Raw genomic sequence first — 27,426 nt, 5'->3', positions numbered from 1 at the left:
TGTGTATGCAGGATACAATTCGAACTAGAAGCAAGAAAACTTTGGAACCTCTTCTTGAAGGATTGGACGAGCGTAGAAGGAGGAGGAGAATCCGAACATCTAGAGAATTGTTCCCTTCTGGAGAAAATAATGGCAGAACACTCTAGCAGATTACACAACAATTGTTGGCGCTCATCATTTTAATAGCATTGCAAGGCCGAGGGTCAATGCTGCAAACATGGAGGTAAAGCATGCGTTGATACAATTGGTGAAAAGAAACCAATTTAATGGACTGTCTCATGAAAGTCCATATGAGTATCTGACCATATTAAACGAGATTTGCAACACTATAAAGATCAATGGAGTGCCAGATGACACTATAAAGCTTAGTTTGTTTCCTTTCTCGTTGGGAGACAATGCTAAGTTATGGTTGAATTCTTTCCCGGAAGATAACTTTACTGAATGGGAAGCCGTGGTGGCAAAATTTTTGAACAAATACTTCCCACAATCGAAAATCAACAAAGGTAAACAGGAAATTTCCTCTTTTAGGCAGGCCATGGAAGAGACTTTAGGTCAAGCATGGGATAAATACAAGAGCTTGCTGAGAAAGACACTCATGCATGGCTTTGATAAAGCCACAATAGTCATTCTTTTCTTTGAAGGTCTTGAATTGATGCTAGATGCCTCGGCTGAAGGTAATATCAAGTGCAAGACTCCAGAGGAAGCTTATGAATTGATTGACAACATGACTACTAATGACAATGAGATGCATAATGAAAGAGGAGCTCCATCTCAGCAGAAGGGAGTCCTACAATTACAATCTCATGATGCTCTGCTTGCACATAATAAGATTATCACTCAACAATTGGAGAATTTGATGAAGAAACTCTCTCAATTGCCAAAGGAGTTGTAGAATGTTTTACAGGTTCAATAGAAAGTCTGTGAATTATGTGGTGGTGATCATATCAATGGTCAATGTTCTTTTTCAGTGAAAGCCCAAGAAGACATCAACTACATGGGCAATCAATTCCGCCAAGGTAATTTCAACCAAGGGTGGAAACCTCACCCAAGTATGGGTCAAGGTCAATTTGGGCAAAATGGGCAAGTAGGATAATTCTATAGACCACCGCTGCAACAATCACAATGGCAACAAATATCTGCATTATCTGAGAGAACTTCAAAGCTTGAAGAAACCTTTCAACAATTTATATAGGTAATTATCTCCAACCACAAGAGCATTGAAGCTGCGATAAGGAATTTGGAGATGTAGGTGAGCAACTGGCCAAGAAGTTGGAGGATAAAGTTGAGAGGCAATTTGTGGCTAATACTGAGGTTAACCCTAAGGAAGAATGTAAAGCTATTGTGATCATAAGTGATGAGAGAGTAGGGGAGAGAAAAGAAAGAGTTGCGTTAGAAGAAGAAAAAGAAGAAAGAATAGGTGAGGTTGAGAGAAAAAAGAAAGAAAAAGAAAAGAAGAGGGGAGAGAAAAAAATTGAAAAATTTGAAAAGATTCTTCATTACCCTAAGGAGTGTAGCAGAAAAGAAAAGGAGAAGCAATTAGGGTGTTTTAAAGAAATCTTCAAGAAGTTGGAGATTAAAATTCCTTTGGCTGAAGCATTGCAACAGGTTCCTGTGTATGCACAATTTCTTAAGAGATTCCTAAAAAGGAAGAGATATATATATGAGGAAACATTGATGTACAGGGAAATTGTAGTGTTATTTTGCAGAAGGCGCTTATTCCAAAAGTTAAACATCCAGGAAGTTTTACTATTCCTTGCATCATTGGGAATGTTAATATAGGGAAAACCCTAATTGATTTAGGGTCAAGCATTAATTTGATGCTCTTATTTGTGCTTGAGAGGATTGGTGGTCTTAAAGAGAAGCTTACAAAGGTTACTTTGCAACTGGCGGATGGATCTACCGAAAAGCCCTATGGTGTGGCGGAAGATGTTGTGGTTCGCATAAACAAACTTGGATTTTTGGTTGATTTTGTAGTGATGGAGATGGAGGAAGATGTGAAGACTCCTATTATTCTTGGAAGGCCATTCATGAAAATGGCCAAGGTAATCATCAATGTGGATGATAGGACGATAACACTTAAAGACCAAGAAGAGGAGGTGATCTTTAATGTCTTCAATACTAAGCAGCAGAATCAAGTGAGGAAGACTAGTCATAAAGTTCAAGATAAAGATGCACCAATTACTAGCCTTAAAGTTGCCAAGCCGGTTATCATAGATAAAACTTGTTTCTTGTCACACGGTAAGGAAGGAGAAGAAAAAGATGGCGAATGATAGATGGTTCATCATGACTCGGTGGATGAACAACTCAAACTTGGCATATCAGTGAGATTCAAGGGCAAAGTCTGGGTTGTTAAAGAGCTTAAAGATAATGGAGTCATAGAGATTGAAGCTCCGTACTCAAGAAGAGTAAAAAAGGTGACCAAGAAGATATTGATGAGTTGGGGAATGACTTCTTCATTAGGGAAACAGGTGAAAACCACTGGAAATAAGAGGAAGGATAAAGAGCCAGTTCACTCAAACAAGTTTCTCTACACTAGACATGAAAGGCACTTCCTCATAGTGCAGGATAGGAGATTATTGAAGGAGAGAAAAGTGGGACTCAAGCATTGGCCCCACAGTTTAGAAGAGAACTAGAGAGAAGAGGATGGGAGAACTTGGCTTCTTACTCAACACTGGCTAACGTAGCACTGGTAAGAGAGTTTTATACAAATGCTAGGGCGTTTGGCATTGAGACTCAGCAGTATTCGAGCTATGTAAGGGGTAAGAGGATACCCTATGATGCTGACACAATTAACAGGTTTTTGGTAATTGAGTGGACTGGAGAACAGTGCCAATTTGATTTGACTGTTGAAGAAGGTCTTGACTTTGCTGATATGGAGAGGGTATTATGTGTACCTGAAGGGAATTTCTAGAGAAATAGGCAGGAGGCGCCTATTTAATCAGAAGATCTTATCTGACACCTCTGGCAAAATATTGGATGACATTCACACATGCCAATGTACAACCTTGCTCTCATGTGTCAGATATCACAACCAACAGGGCCATACTCCTCTATTGTATTCTCAGGGGGTTGAAAATTAATATTGGGCAAGTGATAGCCATGGAAATTCAAGGTTGTGTCCATTCTGTGAGTAACAAGGCACCTTTGACACACCCCTCTTTGATTACTCATCTATGTGAAATTGCAGGTGTTAAGGTATCTCACCACCACTGAAGCGTCCAAGAAAGGATATTAATGCTTCCTATTACACTCAGTATTGTGCATTGGATGAGGCAGGATTACCGATGCCACCACCACAGCCTCCTAGGATGCATAAGAGGGCACCACAGCCAGCACAACAGCAGCCTCATCATGCTGCTCCATTCTAGATGAGGGACATGTACATGTCCTTGATGGAGGCAAGGATGAAGGCTATTTATAAAGGCGAGCAAAAGTTGTTGAGGACTATCACAACCGCCTTTCCTGAGTGACAATTTATGTCTTACGAGGAATTTTTGGCACGTACTGGAAGGCCTGCTGATCCATCACATACTGGTGGTGGAGCTGGAGTAGCTGAAGCTTCAGCTATGGAGGAAGAAGAGGAAGAGGAAGAAGAATGAAAGGAGGACGAAGAGTTAAATGACAGCAGAAGCTGAGGAGTTGAGATAACATCTACTGATGGATGCTATCTGATAACAGTTGAAAAATTGTTATTTTCATGCTTAAAATTGATACTAAAAGCAACCTTTAACACTTAGAAAATAGCTTGGAATCATGATTTTGGTACATTTTCAGAAATAAGAGAGTTGGACAGGTTTATGCTTGATTTCAGTGTTTTATGCAGATTTTAAGGTGAATTTGATGGAAGAAGTGAGATAGACAGAGTTGGAATCAACAAAGGAAACAAATAGTGCAAAAAGAAGTAAAAGCCGCAAACACCGCTCAGGGGCATTTTCCCCCTGAGCGGCACTACTTAACCCACCTTAGCACCGCTGAGGGGCAACAACGCAGCTGAGGGGACCCTCAACATTTTAACAGCATAGCAAGACCGAGGGTAAATGCAGCCAACATGGAGGTGAAACCGGCGTTGATCCAGCTGGTTAAGAGTAATCAATTTAATGGGTTGTCACATGAAAGCCCATATGAGCACCTCACAACTTTTAATGAAATTTGCAATACAGTGAAGATAAATAGGGTGCCTGACGAAGCAATCAAACTTAGCTTGTTTCCTTTCTCATTGGGAGGCAATGCTAAGCTTTCGTTAAACTCTTTTCCAGAAGGGAGATTTACAGAGTGGGAAGCTGTGGTGGCCAAGTTCTTGAATAAATACTTCCCACAATCCAAAATAAACAAAGGAAAGCAAGAGATATCATCTTTCAGGCAAGGTATGGAGGAATCACTAGGTCATGCATGGGACAGATACAAAAGCCTATTTAGAAAGACTCCTACGCATGGGTTTGATGACGTGGAAGTAGTCCTATTCTTCCTTGGAGGACTTGGTTCACAAACCAAGTTGATGCTAGATGCCTCAACCGGAGGCAATATTAAATGGAAGACTCCAGGGGAAGCAACTGAAATAATTGAAAATATGGCTACTAATGACAATGAGCTGAATAATGAAAAAGGAATTTTTAGTCATCAGAAGGAGTCGCTACAATTAAATGAAGCCCAGCTACTGATGATCCACAGAGAAGTTGGGTGGTGAATGGTCAACGTCTCAAACATTATCTAGGAGGAGAAGTGCAAAGCTTGTCCACAGTGATGCAGTTGGTGGACCCTTGAGTTTATTGAGTCAGGCTCGTGACGTTAAACAAACGCTTATTGGGAGGCAACCCAGTGTTCTGAACTTATTTGCTTCTGTTTTAGATTAGAGTTATATCTTATTTGCTTGAGGACAAGCAAAGTTGTAAGTTTGGGGTTGTGATAACAATTGAAAAACTGTTATTTTCATGCTTAAAATTGATACTAAAAGCAACCTTTAACACTTAGAAAATAGCTTGGAATCATGTTTTTGCTTACATTTTCAGAAATAAGAGAGTTGGACAGGTTTATGCTTGATTTCAGTGTTTTATGCAGGTTTTAAGGTGAATTTGATGGAAGAAGTGAGATAGGACAGAGTTGGAATCAGAAAAGGAAACAAACAGTGCAAAAAGAAGTAAAAGCCGCAAACACCGCTTAGGGTCATTTTCCCCCTGAGCGGCATTATTTTGGGCTTGGGCCTATTTTTCTGTATTTTTTAGAAAAGTATATAAGCTTTAGGACGACCTAGGGTTTGTATCTTTGGCTGGAGAAGACGCACAACACACTCTTTCCACCCCTTGGAGGAAGATTTCGATGCTAAGGCTTCCTACTCAACTTTCTAGTTTTTTCTCTTTCATTCTTTCATTATTGTTCATATAGTTTTACCATGAATATGGTGAACTAAACCTTGTATGGTTGTTGGGGGAATCAATGTAATCTTGTGAAACTCTCATATATGGAATTTTGTGTTTAAACATCATATTCATGATACATGCTTTATTTCATCATTAGTTAAGGTTTTTCCTCTTTGCTCAAAGCATGCATTGTTTAACTCATTCGATGTCATGATTATTGATTTTATTGATATGGACACATACGGTAAGATCTAGATCCGAGAAAATTCTCCCAACAGCAGTATAAACCTAGACATAGGAGTATGATGGTTGCTTGCCTTTAAGCTTCTGTGCTTCAGAATTAATTATTAGGGATGCTAGGAATTGTATGAACTCGTAATTAAGGATAGACTTTCTTCACCGAGACACCGGTTTTAGGTATATTAGAGAGTGGCATTAACATTGATGTAAAAGATTATTGAATTCCTAAATATATGAGAGTGGAAAAGATGAAATTGATTACCCCAACAACATACTCATCCATATAATTCGTCCAAGTGTTTGTGTTTTCTCTCCATTGATCAAAACTCATGCATACATGTTTACTTTTTGTCTTTTGCATTTGAAACTTATAACTATTTGTTCACAAGTCTTGAATAATCAACAAATCATATAACTAACTAGGCCGTTAGTCCTTAGGGAAACGATACTTGGTCTTACCGAGTTTATTACTTGATACGATTCGGTCACATTTGCCGAGGGTTAAACAAGTTTTTGGCGCCGTTTTTCGGTGTTCATAAATTTGTCATCACTATCATCATTAGAGCAAGATTTTTCTTTTCTTTTGTTTTGAACTTATTTGCTTCTTTTATTAGTATAGGATGTGATGTACTTGGCTTAAAAGTTTATCTGTGATGCAATGGTTTGATGATGATGATGTTTGTGATGAGTGTTGCTTCATGATGTTGATTATATTGATTGATGTTGAGATGATGCATGATGCTGATATACAGGTGGTTGCTCACAATATTGTGAAACAGATGCATGATGATTTGTGATTGTGTTACTAAGCAGGATGTTTATCTAAATGTTGGAACTTGAATTAGCCTGCATGAGGATTGAACTCCAGAGTTTTTGGTGAATGATTGCTATTACTTTGAAAGCATGAATGACTTTGCCCAGGTTTCTATGATTGAATCACTTGCTTGCATGTGTCATATGATCAAGGCCATCTATTGTTATCCCTTTTTAGCCAATGAATGATTTTAGCCCAATAAAAGAGATCACAATGTGTTCTATCCTTTGAACCCTTAACCTTAAACATGATATGAAAACCTTTTTGAAAATCTTTACCTTAAGTTAAGTTGAGAATATTTGTGTGGTATTGTTAAAGGTTCAAGTTTCGGGTTGCTGGGAAATTTGAAAAGGGAAAATAAAGAGAATGAGCATTGAGCTAAGTATTAAGCAAATGAAAAGCAAAAGAAAAAGAAAAGAAAAGAAAGAAAAGAAAAGCTCAATGCAAGAGAAAGTTGGGAATAAGTAAGAATGGTTTCTTGAAAAGAGAGATTATGTTTAAATGATGAAATTTTGAATGACTCTCTTAACTCAAGGATTTTGTGATCCAGAAAAACCAATTTTCTTCTTAGCCCAGCCACATTAAAGGCCATAGAAAAGCCCTTGTGATGATACTTTCTTGTGAGTTTGATTGATTGTGGTTAAATGAAAGGCAAAGTTGATTTATGTGACAGTGTGCTAGTAGAGTGAATGAGTTACCTTTATATACACCTGTGTGTTTGAGAGAAACACTTTTTCTTGGTGAGGAGTAGTTCCATGTATGCATGATTACATCTTTGCTTGGTTGATCATTCATGAGTATATCATCTGTTGAATATTCTGTGATTAGGTGAGCACTACAATGAGCTTAATTGAATCAAGGCATTTATTCATCTTGACTGATATTCTTTATAATAAGCAGATATGAGTAATTACTTGTCTTGAAAGAAAAAGTTTTGAAATGTATTGAAACCATTGTATTGATTGTTTGAAAGCTAAGTTAAATTTTGTTTGCTTGAGGACAAGCAAAGTTCTAAGTTTGAGGTTATGATAACGGTTGAATTTACAATTATTTGATACTTAATTTTGATACTAAAAACACCATTTTTAACTTAGAAACTAGCTTGGAGTCATACTTTTGATGAATAAGAGAGTTGAAGGTGAGTTTAATGGTTTTGTGCTAGATTTCCTTGTTTTTAACAAGAATTGAGATGATTTGGAAGAAGAATTGAAGAAGTAAGGAGTTGGAACTCAGGAAGAACTGGAAAAACATTAGAAAGAAGGATCGCAGCAGCGCTGAGCGCCATTTTAGGGGCCCTCAGCGTCAGAGTACACTGTCTCACGCTTGACTGCCCTTTTTCTGGAGCCCTCAGCGTAGGATACCCCTGGCTCGCGCCTGGGCACCCTTTTTAGGGGCGCTAAGCACCACTTCCTCGAGTTGCACCACGCCTACTTGCCTTCTGAGCTGACCCTGAGCCCCAATTCTGACCCGCACACCGCCTGAGCGCCTTAAGTGGGGCGCTGAGCGCCAGTCTCGTTGGCTTGGACCCATTTTCTATAATTTTTATGTTCTATTTAAGGACTTAGATGTCCTAGGGTTCATGTCTTTGGACGGAACAGGAATAGAAACACACTCTTTGATCCCTCAGAGGCAAATTTGGATTCAGAAGCTCCTATCTTCAATTTCTAGGGTTTTATCTTTCATTCTTTTTCCATTATTCATCTAGTTTCACCATGTCAATGGTGAACTAAACTCTATTTGTTGTTGGAGAATGATGTAACCTTTGCAAAACTCTCATGTATTGAATTGCTCATTGATTATATATGCTTCTTTCATTAATTGTTAGGGTAACTCTTCTTCGCGTATTAACTCATTCATTAGCATGATTTATGATTTATGTAAGACCCTTGAAATTAGTTTGAATTAAGATACTAGATATTTTTGAAATAAAAAATAATTTTATGTATAAATACTACAGTAAAATGCTACAGTAAAATGCTACAGTAAAATATGTACAGTGTTACAATAAAAATACCTCATGAATAATGTGTTACTATAGTACTGCTACAGGAAAAATGTAGTACAAGCTACAGTACCACTACAGTGAATAGTAGTACAACTACAGTAATTGTAGTACAACTACAGTACTGCCACAGTAAACCCTAACTTCAACTATAAAAAGGGGTGAGAAATGAAGTTTTAGGGGAGGAGAGTGAAATTGAGTAAGACTTTTGTAAAAAATAAGGAGATATAAGGAATAGAATCTGAGTTGTAGAGAAGGTAGCAAGAGCTTCTGAAGAGGTGCTCTTCATTCAGAAAGAAGCGTGAATCAGGTAAGGGAAGCTACTCTTGAATCTTGAGTATACAATACTTGCTTTTTTCTAATCCTAAATCTTGTATATGGAGTATTTTGTTTCTGGATGATCTTGAATTTTGAATGAGAACATGCTTCTGTGATGAGACCCAAGTTTGATGGTTGTGAAACGTGATATTGATTCTGTTATGCTAATTGTACATTATTGTTACTTAGAACATTTAGTTATTTCTTTTGCAATTTTGGAAGGACGAGAAGTTGTCTAACCGGCTCTGCCAGATTCAACTTCTTGTTTCCCCAAACCTTTTATTGTTTCTTATCTCTTTATATTGTATTTTTGGAAGGATGAGAAGTTGTCTAATCGGCTCTGCCAGATTCAACTTCTTGTTTCCCCAGAAATTTTATTGTTTTATCTATTTTTTTATTGCATCTTTCTGGAAGGATGGGAAGTTGTCTGGAAGGATGAGAAGTTGTCCCCTGAATTTTTATATTAAGATTAATTTGATGGTAGGGGAGCTAATCCTTTCTTACATATGATATTTATACATGTTATGATCATGAATATGAGTTATGAACATGTTAAAATTTTGGTAATGGTAGTTATCTATTCACTTGTGTAAATTTAGTTTTCATGATTATAATTTTTCTTATTTTTGAGTTATTGTGGTAAAACATTCCTTTTAATTGTTTTATCGTTGGATTTAGCTAAAATTTTAATATGAATCCTAAGACCTATTTCTTCACTTTGACCGTTCGGATCATTAATTAAGAGTCTGTACTTGGAGAAATAAGTTATGCATGTTTGAGTAAATTAATTACCCTTGTAATTCTGTTACTGAGTCCTCTCGGTAAAATATAGATTCTGTTCTATTTGAACGTTAGATCAACCTGAAAATTTGATATATGATTCCGAAGATATATTGCTATAATTTGACCGTTCGGATTTGTAATTAGAAGTCTATGTGTTGAGAAATAAATTTCAAAATTTTGAAAAGTATGATGAACTCTATATTTTTGTTCTTAAGTTATCATGGTAAAAACTTCATATATATTTCATTTACCGTTACATTGAGCCCCAACTTTAATATGTAGTTCCTAAGACATGTTGATGTATTTTGGCTGATCTATGACCTTTGATTGGTGAAAATATGTTGAGTTATACTCGTTATGGGAAAGATGAGCTTATAATATGAAGTATGATATCTGAAAATATGTTTACTTTATTTTGGGTATTGACACCAAAACGGGTTATTGTCAGTTTATGATTAAAGAATGAACATGATTGAGTTAGGTGGATAAGAGGGTATGATTTGTTTATTTTATGAAATGTTGGAGTGGATATAAGAAATCATTACTTATGAAATGATGTTTACTATTGGGAGTAGTATGTTCGGTTTATACCATGAGACCTTGATATAAGCAAAGTAACACCCGAGGTTTATGAAAGCAGGCAGAAAGTGGTTTGACCATAAGGCTTTGACATAAACATATGACTCGTAAGTTTTATAGAAGCAGGCAGAGAGAGGTCTGACCATAAGGCTTCAGAAAGTAAGACATAGTATACAGGTAAGGCTTAAGGAAGCAGGCAGAGAGCGGTTTGACCATAAGGCTTCATGAGTAAGCATGGGATACTTGTAAGGTTTATGAAAATGAGAAAGATGATTTTGAAGAAGTTAAGAAAAAAATGAATTAATGACATCGGGATAATGGTATTTATAAATTGCAGAAATACATGATTGAAATATTTAGATTATAAGTAAGTTTAATGATTGTATGATATGGTTAGCTTACCCTTATTTGTTTGTGTTATGATCATATAACTCATGTTATATGTGAGCAGATAATGTTGCAGATGCGGTTGAAAAAGCTTAGAGAAGATGAGAGATATGCGGGGAAAAACTTTCAGGGATTTTTGTAAAAAGAATAAATTTGCATTGGAAAAATATGTTGTGTAAGACTTATAAGTTTAATTTCGAATTTATGTTAAGTGGTGAAGACTATATTGTTTAAAGTTTGTAAGTTTGGAATTGTACTTTGGAGAAATTGAAATAAAGTTTGATTGTTTATATCAGATATCGAATTAATTTAGTTTTTACTACCAGTAATACCCTTTAAATTATTTGGGTGTTACAATTTGCATGAGTACCGGAAGGTATCCTACAATTCATGTTCTGGAGAATTATTCCTAAAAGCAGTATTGCTCAGGAATAGGGGTATGATTTATGTTTGTCTTAAGCTTCTGATCTTCAGAATTAATTATTACGAATGCTAGGAATCGTTTGAACTAATAATTAAGGATAAGCTTTCTTCGTCGAGGAATCGGATTTTAAATATTTTAGATAGTGACATTGACAATAATGAAGAAGTAGAATTCGTATATACATGAGAGCAAACTAGGTGAAATCTAACCCCAACAACATATTCATCCCATAATATCAAATCCATCTTTGCACTTTTGTCCAATTGATCAAATTGCATGCATATTCACTTTTCAGTATTTTCATTCTAAACCTAAAAGAAATCACATAACTGTTTAGGCCGTGAGTCTCTAGGGAAACGATACTTGGTCTTACCATGTTTATTACTTGTACGATTCGGTACACTTGTCGGAGTCTTAACATCACCGCTCCAAGTATGCGCACAAGCCGCCACAGAATACATCCACGATTCACACTTGCCACCAAACACCATGCCGCCGCTGCTGCAACCACAATTTATCATCTTCGTGAAACACCTATAGAATCATAAAACCCCAAATCAAACGCAGATAAACCCTAAATTGCGTTTGTGCTCAGGCCGCTGCAGAATATCCTTCAGGCCACCATCAACATCTTGTCCTCTACCATTTTTGAACCCTAACCGCGGACCAGAGAGGCGAGGTCAAATCGTGAGCAAATTCTGTTCTCTCGCAAGAATCACAAAGCGCAACAAACCTCCAATAGCGACTTCTTCGTCGCAAATCGCCGCCGTCATCAGCCATAACAATTCGCCGTTGTTCGAATCATCTTCCTCAAGAACCACCTCCATGCACTGCCATGAAACCTGCACACAACAAAACCCAAAAATTCCACCAACAAACCCTAATTTTAAAATGTTTAATGTTATGAAATTCCACGTATAAACCTGCGAATGCCACATACTAAAAACTTACCACGTCAAGGTGTCAAGTCATCAAGAACTTAACTCTGTTAACCAAATTTAATGGCAAGGACCCAATTGACTCAAATTTGTATTTTTTAGGAAAATTTAACTTCGTTAACCCAATTAACGACGGAGACCCAATTAACTCAAATTTACAATTTTTTAGGACTAAATTGAGAAATCCAATAAAACAGAGATCAAACTAGGAAAAACCCACATAAATAAAGACAACTTAAGGGATTTAACCAAAAAATAATTAAGATACCCAACATAGCAACTTTCTTTATTAATTTTGTAATAAATGAAATACTTTATTTATTTATTTTGTAATGAATGAAATAAAATTTTGCCTACCATACCCTGTAGATGGCCCAAAGTATACAATCACATTAAATATGTTTTTACTTTTATATTTTTAAAAATTAAATATGTTATTTTCATATCAAATTTACCTAACATTTTGAAAACAGTAGCAATTTTTTTAGTGTGGTGTTTTAGATAAACTTAATATTTAACCTAATTCTACTACATTTGTTTGTGTATTATTTAAATAAATAATTTTTTCGTAAGTTTGAGAAGATGATTTAAAATCACAAGTTTTCTTGTTTATTAGTCTTATGCTGTGTTCGTTTGAGCGAAAATTACTGTTCAGAGGTGTTTGAGAGCGATGAAATGAGATTTTTGTGTGTTCGTTTGAGAAGAAAAGAAAGGAATGACGAAGACGGATTTGCGGGATGGAGAGCTTTTTGATCACCCTCAAAAGTGGAGAGATCCGGAGGGATTTATAGTAAAAAGTCTTATTTGCCCTCAATCTATTATATAATTTCTAATCTTCCTGAGCTGAGTTTGAGACCGTATCGCTCTTTGGCAACTTTGTTGTTGTGGTTGAGTTGCAGGGTTGTAGATGAGGTCAAAAACAACCTTGTGTATGGTAGATGAAGTTGATGGCATGAAGAACAAAGTGGTTGAAGATGAATACGCATGTTTGAAGCTGAAAAAGATGAAAAACAGTGCTTGAAATGAAATTGGAGGGAGGCGTATTCGATTCCATTCCAGCAGTATCCGGTTCCATGCATGCCAAGTATTTACATAGAGCCTGTATTCGGTTACAATTAAGTTTTATTCAATTCCCCATTATGCAGAACCACTCGTATTCGGTTCCACGACAACCACACTCGTTATTCTTGGAACCTCGTGGTCGACCTCTTGGGCAGGAATCGCTTCTTCTACGCGATGTGGGTATGAGCAGGTGCGCATGAGCAAGGCACAACTACTGTAACAGTGCAAAACTTGGATGTGTGTTAATGGAGGGCAGAGGCATTCGATGCTGCTACATGGCGTTAGGACGAAGTGAAAGAGGACGTTAGGGGACGGTGGTGATGATGAGACAGTGTTTCTTTGCACTAGCGGGGACTTGATCTCGCTTCACGGCAACCGGTGGCAGAAGATATCGACAATGCCGAGGGAGATATGCAACGTGAAGCCCACGTGGCTTTTGGTTTCGATTTTGAGAGTTGTAATGGGAGGAAAATGGATTTCCCAGAAAGGTTCATAGGCCATATCCAAACCAATTGCGTTTTGAAGATTTATGATTTTCTCTTTTCTATTTTTCCATATAAAAGTTATACAAATTAAGAATTTACAACCTAAACCAATACGGGTTGGTTTTGTAAATAGCTTCATTAGACCTTAATTGATATTTCAGAGTTAAAAAAAATCCTTTTGTTCATTCTATTAGGTTTTGTCAAAAGATACATGTAAGTGTTTGTTTTAATGTCTGCACATGGAAGTTCATTTCTAATCTTTTCAATTTTCAATATAATAAACATTTTTTGACTAATTATTTTAGAGGTTGAACATTGTAAAATTTAGTGGAAATTATATTAAAAAAAATTATCTTCAAAAAGATTAATTCAATTTACTAAATTATAATTTTTGTACATTTTTAAAACGAATTTTAATAAATAATGATAATTTCGAGTTAAAATAGAGATAAAAAGAAAGAGATAAAAAGAAATAGAGAAAATTCCGAGTTAAAATACTCAATATGACAAAATAAATAATTGATGAATTCATTTTACTAAAATCATTTTACTTTAAAATTATTCAATCTCACTTCCATAACAAATAATTTTATTTTACTAAATTATAATTTTTTTACTTTTTAAAAATTAATTTTAATCATTATTTTTAACTTTTTACTCTTTATAAACATTTTTACAATTAAATATAAAATTAACAATTATCATTTTATATTACTTTAATAACTAGGGGTATTTTGGTAATATTCAATTTTTACCAATTAAACAGATTTTTTAAAACTATCACATCAATCCAATCCTACACTTATTTTCACAAACTTTACTTCCAAATCCACTCTCAATTATCCACAAATCCACTCAAAAAAACAACAAAAAAATTACCCTCAAATCCACTCAAATCCATTCAAATCATCTTCTCCAAATCATCTCCCCCAAATCATCTTAGTGGGAACCTTTTGGTATTTCGTACTCTCCGGCGAGGTGCAAGTTGGTATTCCGCACACACCAACGAGGTGGAGGTTTGTTTTTCGAACACTAAGGCGAGCTGGAGATTTGTTTTGCGCACATTTAATACCAATGTAAGTATAGTTTGTGTATTTGTTTTGTGGTTGTTGTTTTGGAACAATGATTGTTATATTTGAAATTTGGAGTGTTTTATAGTGGCACATGCGAGCATGGATGGATACATCGTACATTGTCCATATGAATTCTTTACTACGAAGCAGACATCAAACGCGCATTGCAAATACTCCATTTAGGTGGTGTTTAGACATTCTTAAACCTCTAGAGGTCAGTTTAAAATTGATAAAGGCGATGGTTTGTAGATGGGTTGGGCACCATCAATCATTTAGAGTTAGTCAACATCTACTGCCATTCACTACGGTTGATCTTGTGATGACTTTAGGTATAGGAATAGGCGGTTTTGAGGTTCCGTGCGATGATTCAGTAGTGGGTAAAGTAGGTGAGATGTTCAATCCAAAAACAACCAGATTGAAAGACCTGATGAATATGTTTGATGGGATGGTACTGAATGATGGTATTGAGGTAGATGTGATTTGTCGTTTGTATATTTTAGTATGTTTGATGGTATTTTATTTTCCTAGGAAGTCAAGGTTTGTTTCTAACCTGCCTTGTTTAGTATTAGATGATTTAGATAGGTTGTCTGAATATGATTGGGGTAGTGATGTACATAAATATCTTGTACATAGTCTAAATAGATGTACTAAGAAAATACTGGTTGGAGCGATTGCTGACTCCTTGAGTATTAGTGGCAATGCTATTGTGTTACAGGTAATATTATGTATTGTTTGAGTTAGTTGAATTTGTTTAAGTGATTGTCATAATTTATTGCTGAAGTTGTATTTGTGACATTGTAGTTGTGGGCATTTGAACGGCTTTGTTTGCATCGGCATTCATCTCATAAGATATTCCCGCGTGTGAGGCAATTTCGATCCTTTCATTTAAGCACGAATAAAATAGATGCTTTGTTTAGGACAAGCGATGTAAGGTTTTAACATCTTTGTCTTTTATTTGTTTTATTATTGTTGATGTTATTTTAGTGAGGTTATTATTTTTTATTGTTATAGGTAGAATTCGATTGGTACCTTAGTAAGCATGATCTTCTGGACCCCCTCATACATGGTGCTTTCCATATGGATGATGGAGCAAGGCCTGAATGTTGCAAGCCTACAGCAAAGTGTGATGAGAACGAAGGTGAACAAAGCTGGGAATCAGAAGCTAAGCAAAGAATTAGAAGAAACAACCTGAAGATAAGAAGTCTAAGACAAAAAATTGCGGGTGTTAGGAATGAACTTCGTCAACTCCGAAAGTGTAGAAAGGTAGAAAAAGGTCATTTAGGTTTTGAAGGAAATGGTGATGTTGAGGGGAGCGAGGAACATGAAAAACCTGCAGTGTACGATCAACCTTTTGGTGAAGTACATGAGGAACATGCATGCAAAGAACAACCTTTAGGTGAAGTGGATGAGGAACGTACAAGCTATGAAGAGGCTGCAGGTGAAGTATATGAGGAACCTGGTAGTACAAAATATGAAGACCCTGTAGGTGCCATACACGAAGAACCTGGAGTTGGAAAAGATGCAGAAGTGGCTGGTGAAGCGGATGGACGTGTAGGCGAAGAACCTTTAGGTGAAGCGGATTCTGAACTTCTTAGTGCAGTGGATTGTGAACCTGTTAGTGAATCGGATAAAGAACCTTTAGGTGTAGCCCATGACCATGCAATAGGTGTTATTGACATTGTTGATGATGATGAAGGAGATGTTAATGTTCAAATGGTGTCCATACCGCCTTTGCGTACTTATGTTGGTGATCCTAGAACCCAGGTTGATTTGGATAAATTATACCACTCAGTTTCCGCAAAAGGGATTGAACGGAGGTAATCGAATAATGATTTATTTTTTCTAAACAATCTTGTTGCCATGTGTTTTGATATTGTTGTTCTTAGAGCTTTGTGGCTGAAATAATTGGTCAACCATTGAGCACACATGAATGTGAGTCATTAGGGCCAAGACAATATGTAGACAACTTGGTAATTATGAACTTACATCATTTTAATCAATACTTTATGTTCATCATGAATATAGAAGGTTGTTTATGTAAGTGGTAAAATTTATTGTTTTATTTTGTAGGTGGTATTTTTTGCATCAACAATTTTCATGTATTTTGAGAAAAGGTTGACTGGAGTAGTAAAAAGGATTGTAGTTTTGTGTTTTGGAGGTGAGATGGGCTCGTGTTTGATTGAAACTTGGTTGGTGGTTGGACTTGACACCAAGGCTCAAGTCTGAGCAGGAGTTAGGTGTGCAAGTGGGTGACTAGGGAGCTGGGGGAAGGGTTGCTTGCTGACTTCTTGCTGCCGTTGGCAATTGTAATCGATTACCTATATGGGGTAATCAATTACCAGTGGGAAAACAGCCATTTGTACGAAAAAATGAAGTGCACTCCCCTGCCGTGGTTGAAGCGCTCCCTAATGCTGCTTTGGAGGTGAGCCGGGCTCGTGTATGATTGAAACTTGGTTGGTGGTTGGACTTGACACCAAGGCTCAGGTTTGCGTAGGAGTTAGGTGTGCAAGTGGGTGAATGGGGAGGTGGGGGAAGGGTTGCTTGCTGACCTGTTGCTGCCGTTGGCAATTGTAATCGATTACCTAGATGGGGTAATAGATTACCAGTGGAAAAACAACCATTTGTACGAAACAATGAAGTGCACTCCCTTGCCGTGGCTGAAGCGCTCCCCAATGTTGTTTTGGAGGTGAGCTAGGCTCGTGTTTGATTGAAACTTGGTTTGTGGTTGGACTTGACACCAAGGCTAAGGTCTGAGCAGGAGTTAGGTGTGCAAGTGGGTGATTGGGGAGGTGGGGGAAGGGTTGCTTGCTGACCTGTTGCTGTCGTTGGTAATTGTAATCGATTACCTACATGGGGTAATTGATTACTAGTGGAAAAAGAACAATTTGTACGAAGAAATGAAGTGCACTCCCCTACCGTGGCTGAAGCGCTCCCCAATGTTGTTTTGGAGGTTTATTTTTAGTTGGGTCAACTTAAATAGGTTAATAACTTTTAAAAGTTGAACTTCATTGACAAAGATGACAACAAAATTTGATTGAAACAAACATTGATAATAACTGAGCACAAAGTCATCGCAGTCCATATTACATTCATCCATAAAATAAGTTCAACGGATAGTTGTAATTAGTTAACTAAAAGATAAACCTATGAAGGCAATTGGCATGTTAAAATAGTCGTCGTACTTAATGAGTGAATAATTAATTGATTTGAGGTGTTGTGGAAGTAGATGCTCTATGAGCTGGATGAACTAACTCTCGCATGATTTCAGCCGTCGTTTCTTCTTCCGTCGTAGCTTGACGAATGTCAGGTTTGGATGTTTCCTCCAGCAGTTGCTTTGTAAGAGGGTAAACGTCAGCTGCGAAGACCTTAACTACATTGCGAACGACAATGTTTAGGTAATGTGTTGTTCCAAATGTACCGAATACAGGAACCTGAATATAGCATAAATAAATATTATGCATAAGAAATCAATTAAATTATGTGTACAAAATGATACTTTATGTAAGATGGGTTACAAGGTTCAGTAACAAAACACAGCCAACTCCGATATGTGGCCCAATTTGTGGATCTTGAAGAACTTTCCTATTTAAGGAGGCCTTCATGGTACCACTAGGGTCCTGGTCATATAATATGTCTCATTAGTTGACTAAATGGAGTGAAGTATTGTGTTTTCCATAACATGAACCTTACAAATCATTACCTTAATAGTAAGTTGCATGTCTCCCAGACCATTGGGCTTACACTCTTTCACAAGACAAGCAACAAGTGGCAGTCTTGCCACAAATTTTGCTGAATCTAGCTGATTAAGTTTTATCATATCTCCTTCCGGCACGAGTTCTGCATTTCATCATTTAGTTAATTAAAATGTATGATAGAAAATTTATAAGTTTTTCGAATTACAGACCATGGTGTTGTACGAACATCTCAGCCCACATCCATGGATTGGAGTTGAAATCTCTGTCATACGTTGCTTGAGCTAGTTCTTCAGCAAATTGTTGGGTGGTAAGTTGGTCATCACTTATCCTATTCATCAATGCTACTTGAACATTCCCAGCAGGACAAGGAACCAATGATGTTGTGGCATCACATTTCTTCATAAATGATTCAAGCACGTCTTCCTCCCTAATAGTCCTTCCCAAGCATCCATATTATGTGTATGTCAAGGAACAATGAATTAAACAATTAGTTTGCAATCAAAGTGAGAGTGAGAATGAGTTTCTGAACTGCTTTGTGTGGCCATATATAAGGAGGTAAAATTATTTAATTTAATTTTTGGTCTGGGATGCGTTATTCATTTTGTTATAATTTATATTAAATCAAATTCACTTCATGTGCCAACATGATAACAGTTGAAAAACTGTTATTTTTATACTTAAAATTGACTTCAATTACAACCTTTATGCCTTAGAAATTAGCTTGAATTCATGATTTTGTTGAATTACTGGAAATAATAGAGTTGGACAGGTTTTATGCTTGATTCTCTTGTTTTTGTAGGTTTTTATATGAAATTGATGAAAGAAGTGAAAAGGGATAGAGATGGAATCAGAAAAGGACACAAACAGTGCAAAAGAATTGAAGCCGCAAGTACCGCTCAGCGCCATTTTACCATTGAGCGGCATTTCTGAATACACGTTAGTACCGCTGAGGGGCAACAACGCAGCTGAGGGGAAGAATCGTTATGCACTGGTACCGCTGAGGGGCATTTTCCCCCTGAGCGGCATTATTTTGGGCTTGGGCTTACTTTTTTGTATTTTTTAGAATAATATATAAGCTTTAGGACGTCCTAGGGTTTGTATCTTTGGCTAGGATGAAGCACAATCACTTTCTTGTCACCCCTTGGAGGAGGATTTTGGATGCTCAGGCTCCTTTCTCAGCTTTCTCGGGTTTTATCTGTCATTCTTCCATTGTATTTCATCTAGTTTCACCATGAATATGGTGAACTAAGCTTATTTTGTCGTTGGGGAATCAATATAAATCTTTAGAAACTCTCTTGTATGGAATTTGTTCTTCAAGATCATCTATATGATACATGCTTTCTTTCATTAATAGTTAGGGTTTTTCTTCTTTGCTCAAAGCATGCATAGTTTAACTCATTCGATGTCCTGATCATTGATTTTGTCGATACGGAGACGTACGGGGAAGTCTAGATCTGGGGAATCTCTCCCAACAGTATATTGCCAACCTAGACATAGGAGTATGATAGTTGGCTGCCTTTAAGCTTCTGTTCACTATAATGCATGATTAATTGCTAGGGAGACAAGAGATTGTAAACTAGTGATTATGATTAGGCTTTCTTCGCTGAGAGATCGGGTTTAAAGTAATTTAGAAAGTGGGATTAACATTAATGAAAAGATTGATGAATTCCTAAATACAAGAGAGTGGAAAAGATTAACTTGATAAACCCCAACAACATATTCATCCATATAATTCAACTCACGCTTTTGTTTATCCTTGCCATTGATCATCATATGCATTCATATTTACTTTTCAGTCTTTTGCATTCAAAACCTATAACATTTTGTTCTCAAGTCTTAATTAATTAAATAATCACATAAGTGTCTAGGCATTGAGTCTCTTGGGAAACGATACTTGGTCATACTAAGATTATTACTTGCTACATTCGGTCACACTTGCCGAGGGTAAAACAAGTTTTTGGCGTCGTTTTTCGGTGTTCATAAATTTGTCACAACACGTAAGGCAAGTAATCAATGTGTTGTAAATTAATCTATTATTATTTAACTTCTAAAGTATACGGAACAATTAATGAATTGGATTAAATGATGACTTTGACAAAAGCTTTGTCACACTTCCCCGTAAACTTGTAACACTTTTTCCTTCATTCATGAAAGTTGCATTTAATGTGGGGATTTAGAAGTTACTATTACACTCAACCTTCTCGAAAGTAACAAGTACTTTTTGTCATTGCATTTATTGCTACAAGCTTAATAAGCAAATGAATTGGGTGGTTGGGAGTTCCATTGGCTTCATCTTCCAAGACGTCTAAACTTTTTGAGGATTTGCTGCATCTTTAAAGAAGACAATAAAGGCAGGGGTTCGAGGTTGGTGGGAAGCACAACAACTTCATTGAAAGAGGGAGTGATTTCAACGAAGCTCTTCACTTGTACGTAGCCCTATTAAACCTTTATTGTTTAATTTTTTTATGGAAAACACTTACTGGATGTTGTTTATCCTTCTTAGCCACTTGATCAATATCTTTTACATTGAATAATATTAGCATTGTGTCTTACAGATTAATTATTTTCCTCGTTATTAGTTTAGAATAAAATGTATGTTGATTTATTTACAGTTAACTACGAACAGGCAATACAACATTGTCATGGCGAATTGTTTAGACTTGGTCAATGTCGACGATGAAAGTATTCAAGAATTAGAAATCGTGGATCATAGTTGTTTGAACTTGGTTCCAACTTTACACATGTGTTTTGACACGATGCAATAAGCCAAGAAATTTTATGCAGACTACGGCATGCACACTAGTGCAGAAACGGCTTTTTACGTCCGATATTTTGGCCTTTTGACGTCCGGCGTACGCCGGACGTCTATGCGGTAGACGTCCCTCAGACGTCCGTCGTGCCAGGACGGACGTCTATATGAACGTCCGCTGCCTGAGGACGGACGTCTATATGAACGTCCGCTCTGCCTGAGGACGGACGTTTATATAAACGTCTGCTGCATCAGGACGGACGTTTATATGAACGTCCGTTCCTGAGGACGGACGTTTATTATAAACGTCCGCTGCCTCAGGACGGACGTTTATAATAAACGTCCGCTGCCTAACCACGGACGTTTATAATAAACGTCCGCTGTCTGAGGACGGACGTCCATATAAACGTCCGCTGCTGTCTGAGGACGGACGTCTACCTTGCTGAGTTCTTTTGGTGTAGGGCTGGGGTGGGACGTCCGTATGTGCACAGACGGACGTCTATAGACGTCCGACTGTACACTAACGGACGTCTAGTGGGCGTTTTTTTTAAAAAATTTGTTTGTTTTTTCAATAGAACCACACCTGAAAAACAGAAAAATGTCCCAGAACAATTCTCCAATAACATAAATATGCGTTTTATATAAACAAATTTCTACCTAATGTTCAATCCACTACCAAACTATTAACATAAAAATAAAACTAAAACCAAACAATGTTCAATCAAGAAGAAATATAACTATTCCTAACTCCATCTTTGTAGAAGATAAGCGGTCCACTCCTGCCTTATCTGGTTAATTGTGTCCTCTGTAATAGGCGATGTAGTCTTGAAGCGCTGCAAAATTCAAGAAAGATTCATTATTGTTTCATATATAGTTGAAGATGATTTTGATTTGTAATGTATTGAAGGTATACATCATTACCTCATTCCAGTCATCTGTAATGACAGCTCGAATGATGGTCTTAATCCAACACATCACATAGAAGCCACATTCCCATGAATCTACTTGCTGGTTACACTAAAATAACAAACTAAATAGTTAAAAATTTAGATCATTCAATAACATAAATGAATTAGAAACTATAAATGACTTACAACCTTTGGATACAAAATTTGAACCAATTGACCACGAGATTTACCAATAACTCTGTACAGATTGAAAACACAAAGTATAATTAATATGACTATTTTATCATAAAAGTTGAAGGTTAACATCAAATTGAAGTCATTTTTTGGAGAAACACTTACCCTTGAAGCATGGTTCTCAACTCAGTTTTCATCCTCCTGTGCAACGAACAAAACCATATAATTTTACATTGTTTGGGAATGATGACCATCAGCTGCCAGTGAGACCTATCACGAAGGACAAAGAGTATCATACAAATTAGCCCTTCCAAAATTATCTTCACCGACATCACGTATCATGTCCTCTAAATGGTCACTCATCCATTCTTCCACATAATTTGTTCCTCGTGACGTGGTAGGCTGCTCAAGTACTTCTCCATGCCAAGTCCAAACGGTATAAGTCCTCATTATGCCGTACATGAATAGATGGTCACGCACATTGCCTAAGTCTTGGCGTATTTGATTAAGACAACGCACACAAGGACAAAAATATGTCCCGTTGACAGACTTAGCATTTTGTTCAACGTATTGCAAGAACTGCGAAACACCCTTGTCATATTCTTCACTCATGCGACGTTCGTTCATCCATCTTCGATCCATACTATGTTCGTAAAATCATCAGTTCAAGTGTTTTAACTCTCACAAGGTTAGGCCCTACCCATTCAAAAAAATTAATTTTCATAATTTGCTCAGCCACGTGCATTGAAGTCTACGTCATAAAATTGATACAATTTCGGCAGCATTTCGCATTGGTCTCCAAAATACACGAAATGAGAGTAGTCAACGATGACCACAATCAAATATGCATCCGGAGAACAACACAAGTACTGAACCGAAATTTCATCAATCTTATCCTTAAACTCCAATTGACATGGTATTGCAAATTATGAAAATTAATTTTCTCAAACTGTCCAATCGGACAATTCAAAATTTAACACAAACGATTAAAACATTAATCGTTTGTCTTAAATTTCAAACGGGAACTAAGTGGCACTCAATGTATGACAATAACTAATACACATTTTACACAATAACACATACATGCATACACAAAATTTAACAGTAAAAAACGTCCATACACTAATACACATTTCTTAATCGTTTAACACAATAACATAACTAATACACATTTTACAGTCAAAAACGTCCATACCACATACATGCATACACAAAATTTTCAACCAACAAGCTAACCTGAAAAGTAGATTCCAAATGAGAAGGAGGGAAGTGGAGGAGTATACGGCCCAACACGCAGTCCAAAAAGACTCAAGGAAGCCGCCCAAGAACACGCAAGAGTCTGCAAAAAAACGGACCCAAAACCATTTTTAATCGGTTCAAATCAAAGACATGTCATCACAGAGCAATGTAATCGGATTAAATGTAATTTTAAACGGTCCAAAAGTGAGAAAACCAACCTGGAAATGTCAACGGCGCAGCAGCAGCAGCTCGCGTTCGCGGGGAAGAAGACGAACAGTGAATGGTCACGGTTCGCGCTTTCCATTTTAATGAACATAGACGTCCGGGCAATGTGGGCACGGACGTCTATAATATTATAGACGTCCGGCCCGCCACTAATAGGACGTTGTAATGAATTTAAAATTGAATTTCGCGGGGCTTTAAACGTCCGTTAACATGGCTCGGACGTCTATAATGTTATCAACGTCCGTCCCAAGACGGACGTCTGAAATTCTGATGAAAACCTAAACGATTCAATTACCCATGTCAGTGCACTGAACGTCCGTTATCAGGGGCGCGGACGTCTATAATATTATAGACGTCCGGGCCCAGAGGACGGACGTTCAGAGGAGATAAAGTAATTATTACCCCACCCACTCGTCAGTGCACTGAACGTCCGTCCTGAGGGGCACGGACGTCTATAATATTATAGACGTCCGCGCCCCCTCAGGACGGACGTTCAGTGCACTGACAGAGTGGGTTGGGTAATAATTACTTAAGTCCGCTGAACGTCCGTCCTGAGGGGGCGCGGACGTCTATAATATTATAGACGTCCGTGCCCCTCAGGACGGACGTTCAGTGCACTTAAATCAATTAGTACCCCAGCAGCTCTGTCAGTCCTCTGAACGTCCGTTCTGAGGACGGACGTTCGGGCTCTCCCAGGACGGACGTTCCAGGACTGAAGCCAATATTATAAACGTCCAGCTCGACCCAGGACGGACGTTCACGAGGATGACCCTGTCAGTCCTCTGAACGTCCGTTCTGAGGACGGACGTTCGGGCTCTCCCAGGACGGACGTTCGAGGTTAATGAACGTATTCACCACGCGCACGGACGTCCGCTCACCTCAGGACGGACGTTCCAGGACTGAAGCCAATATTATAAACGTCCAGCTCGACCCAGGACGGACGTTCAGAGGATGACCCTGTCAGGACGGACGTCCGCTCACCTCAGGACGGACGTTCAGAGATTGAAAACGTTAGCCTATAAAACGTCCGTGCCCCTGGGACGGACGTCTATAATACTATAAACGTCCAGCGCGACCCACGACGGACGTTCAAGGATTGACAAGGCAGCCTTTAAAACGTCCGTCCGCTTGTGACGGACGTCTATAATGTTATAAACGTCCGGTTCGACCACGGACGGACGTCTAGAGGTCCACTTATTTACTATAATGCCACCGGTCACATATATACGTTGGGGATTCGTGGGACGGACGTTTATTGGGTGACGTGAAAAGCCGTTTCTGCACTAGTGGCACTGTGGTTTTGGTGTACGAACAAGAACTTCAAAAAAGAATGATAAAAATGAGGAGTACTACTTGAGGTTGGTTTGTTCAAGGGAAGGTAAATATGTTTCTTCCATTCGACCGGAGGTGAAAACTCTGCCCAATCAAACTAAACAATGTCCAGCAGGAATAACCATTGCTAGGAAAAATGATAAATGGTATATAAGGACTGTTGTTTTAGACCACAGTCATGAGCTTTGTCCAAACAGGTCGAATCTAATCCGTGCCAATAGAAAATTGAACATGCATGCGAAGCACACATTGGAGGTCAATGACGATGCTGGTGTAAGTCTTAATAAGAGTTTCCTTAGCATAATAGGTGAAGCGGGTGGATTTGAAAATATGCAATTTATGGAGCGAGATGCTAGGAACTTCATTCGTGAACATAGAAGGTCCTTGTGTAAGGAAGGTGATGCAATTTATGGAGCGAGATGCTAGGATCATGCATCACTTTTCTAAAATGAGAGACCTTAATTGTGATTTCTTCTATGACATCGAAATGGATCAAGATAATAGAATTTGTAGTGTTTTTTGGGCTGATGCTAGAGGTCGAGCTGCGTGTGAGGAATTTGGTGATGTCGTGTCCTTTGACACCACAGACTTAACAAACAAGTACGACATGCCATTTGCACCTTTTGTCGGAGTTAACCATCATGGTCAGTCCATTCTACTAGGTTGTGACTTGCTTTCTTCTAAGGACACTGGTTCATTTGTATGGATATTCAAATGCTGGCTAAGATGCATGTCTAACAAGGCCCCCATCGGTCTAGTAACCGACCAATGTAGGGCCATGGCAAATGCAATTGAAGAAGTATTCCCAAAAACAATGAACAGGTGGTGTTTGTGGCATATAATGAAAAAGATACCAGAAAAATTACAAGAATTTAAAAATTATGTGGGAATCAAAAGTGATCTAAAAGAGCTAGTTTATGACTGTGCTAGTGCAACGGTGTTTGAGCTTGGTTGGGAACAATTTTTACGCACACATGGCTTAGAGAACAATGACTGGCTATCTTCTTTGTATGATGAGAGAAAAAAATAGGTACCGTGTTATTTGAAGAAAAAATTTTGGGCAAGTATGTCCATCACTCAAAGAAGTGAGGGAATGAATGCTTTTTTTGATGGATTTATCCATTCCAGTACCACGCTACAACAATTTGTGCTTGAATACAACAATGGTCTTAAAGTCAAGGCTCAAAAAGAAATAGAAGCTGACTTCTCTTCCCTGAATACCACGGTCGCATGTGGGTCTCAATCATCCATTGAGAGACAATTCCAAAATGAATACACACATGCTAAATTTGAGGAAGTCCAAATAGAGTTTCGGTCAAGGATGAATTGTTTCATCAAGGACAAATTCAACGAAGGTAATTTGAAAAAGTATAGAATTAAAGAGGAATACATTTGGGATGGAAAATGTGCGGACAAATACTTCCATGTGGACTTTCATCCACTTACAAAGGATACGAACTGCTCTTGCCTATTGTTTGACTTCAAAGCTATAATTTGTCGGCATTTGTTATTGGTCCTCGGGCAAGAGGATGTGCAAAATGTGCCTTCAAAATATGTTCTTCGTCGTTGGAGCAAAAATATTCGTAGAAGGTACACACTAATTAGAGCACCGTATAGTAGTTTGCATCATGAACCCAAGATGCAAAGATGCCAATCATTGTTTAAGTGATTCTATGACATAGCTGAGGCGGTCTGTGAATCTGAATCTGCCTCATTTGAGTTGGAAAATCAATTGAATTGCCTTGCTAAGAAGTTCGGATTATGCGGATCTTTGAAAAATAACATCATAAGTGCGGGGGAGAGCTAAGGTATCAGAATCCCGTTACCGATACACCATCCTACAATGCTTGTGGAAGTTCCGATGTACTTGTCCGTAGTCCTGTACTAGTGAAGCGTAAAGGGCGACCGAGAACTAACAGATTGAAGTCAACCGTTGAAATAATAATAAAGAAAAGAAACACAGGTTCAAGGAAAACTACTACTACAAAAAAATTACAAGAAAATGTGTGTAATTTATATTATTATATTATTCATTTGTTAAATTATTTTATCCTACCTTTTTTTATACATTATTTTGTGTTATCACGAAACAACAACATCTAATGTAACTGATAACGGTTGAAAAACTGTTATTTTCATGCTTAAAATTGATACTAAAAGCAACCTTTAACACTTAGAAACTAGCTTGAAATCATGCTTTTGGTTATATTTTTAGAAATAAGAGAGCTGGACAGGTTTATGCTTGATTTTAGTGTTTTATGCAGGTTTTAAGGTGAATTTGGTGAAAGAAGTGAAGAAGGATAGAGATGGAATCACAAAAGACATCAAAAAGTGCAAAAGGAGAAGCCGCAACTGCCGCTCAGCGGCAGTTTACCGTTGAGCGGCACTCAGGCAGTCACGTTGGCTCCGTTGAGGGGTGAAAAGGCCGCTGAGGGGAGAAAAACAACTCACGCACTTACCGCTGAGCGGCACTATTTTTGGGCTTGGGCCTAATTTTCTGTAATTTTAGACTAGTATATAAGCTTTAGGACGTCCTAGGGTTTGTATCTCTGGCAGAGACGAAGCAAACACTCTCTTTTCCACCCCTTGAAGGAAGATCTTGGATGCTCAGGCTACCTTCTCCTCTTTCTAGGGTTCTGTCTTTC

The 27,426-nt window shown here is 37.7% G+C and overlaps 1 protein-coding gene across 1 annotated transcript; it reads right to left on the bottom strand.

Annotated features, from left to right (window-relative positions):
* Window positions 1-17,656: 17,656 nt before the first annotated feature.
* LOC124831487 (uncharacterized) lies at window positions 17,657-18,556 on the bottom strand. The gene is made up of 4 exons (XM_047305483.1): window positions 18,364-18,556; window positions 18,160-18,296; window positions 17,975-18,076; window positions 17,657-17,890 (listed from the first exon to the last, which is right to left on the bottom strand). Exons 1-4 carry the CDS (start codon window positions 18,554-18,556, stop codon window positions 17,657-17,659), a joined length of 666 nt encoding a protein of 221 aa, XP_047161439.1.
* Window positions 18,557-27,426: the final 8,870 nt, after the last annotated feature.

Source organism: Vigna umbellata, chromosome 4 (genome assembly GCF_029865625.1).
Source record: "Vigna umbellata cultivar VRB3 chromosome 4, Vumbellata_1.0, whole genome shotgun sequence".
Taxonomy (NCBI): Eukaryota; Viridiplantae; Streptophyta; class Magnoliopsida; order Fabales; family Fabaceae; genus Vigna; species Vigna umbellata.
The sequence above is the reverse complement of the archived record's forward strand: the minus strand, read 5'-3'. Positions and strand labels throughout refer to the sequence as shown.

Bases quoted from the DNA above. Each gene is read 5' to 3' on its own strand.
- LOC124831487 (XM_047305483.1), bottom strand. From the start codon at position 18,556: ATGAAGAAATGTGATGCCACAACATCATTGGTTCCTTGTCCTGCTGGG. The intron at 18,297-18,363 runs GTCTGTAATTCG...GATGAAATGCAG, and splicing joins GATGTTCGTACAACACCATG to AACTCGTGCCGGAAGGAGAT. The intron at 18,077-18,159 runs GTAATGATTTGT...TTATATGACCAG, and splicing joins ACATGCAACTTACTATTAAG to GACCCTAGTGGTACCATGAA.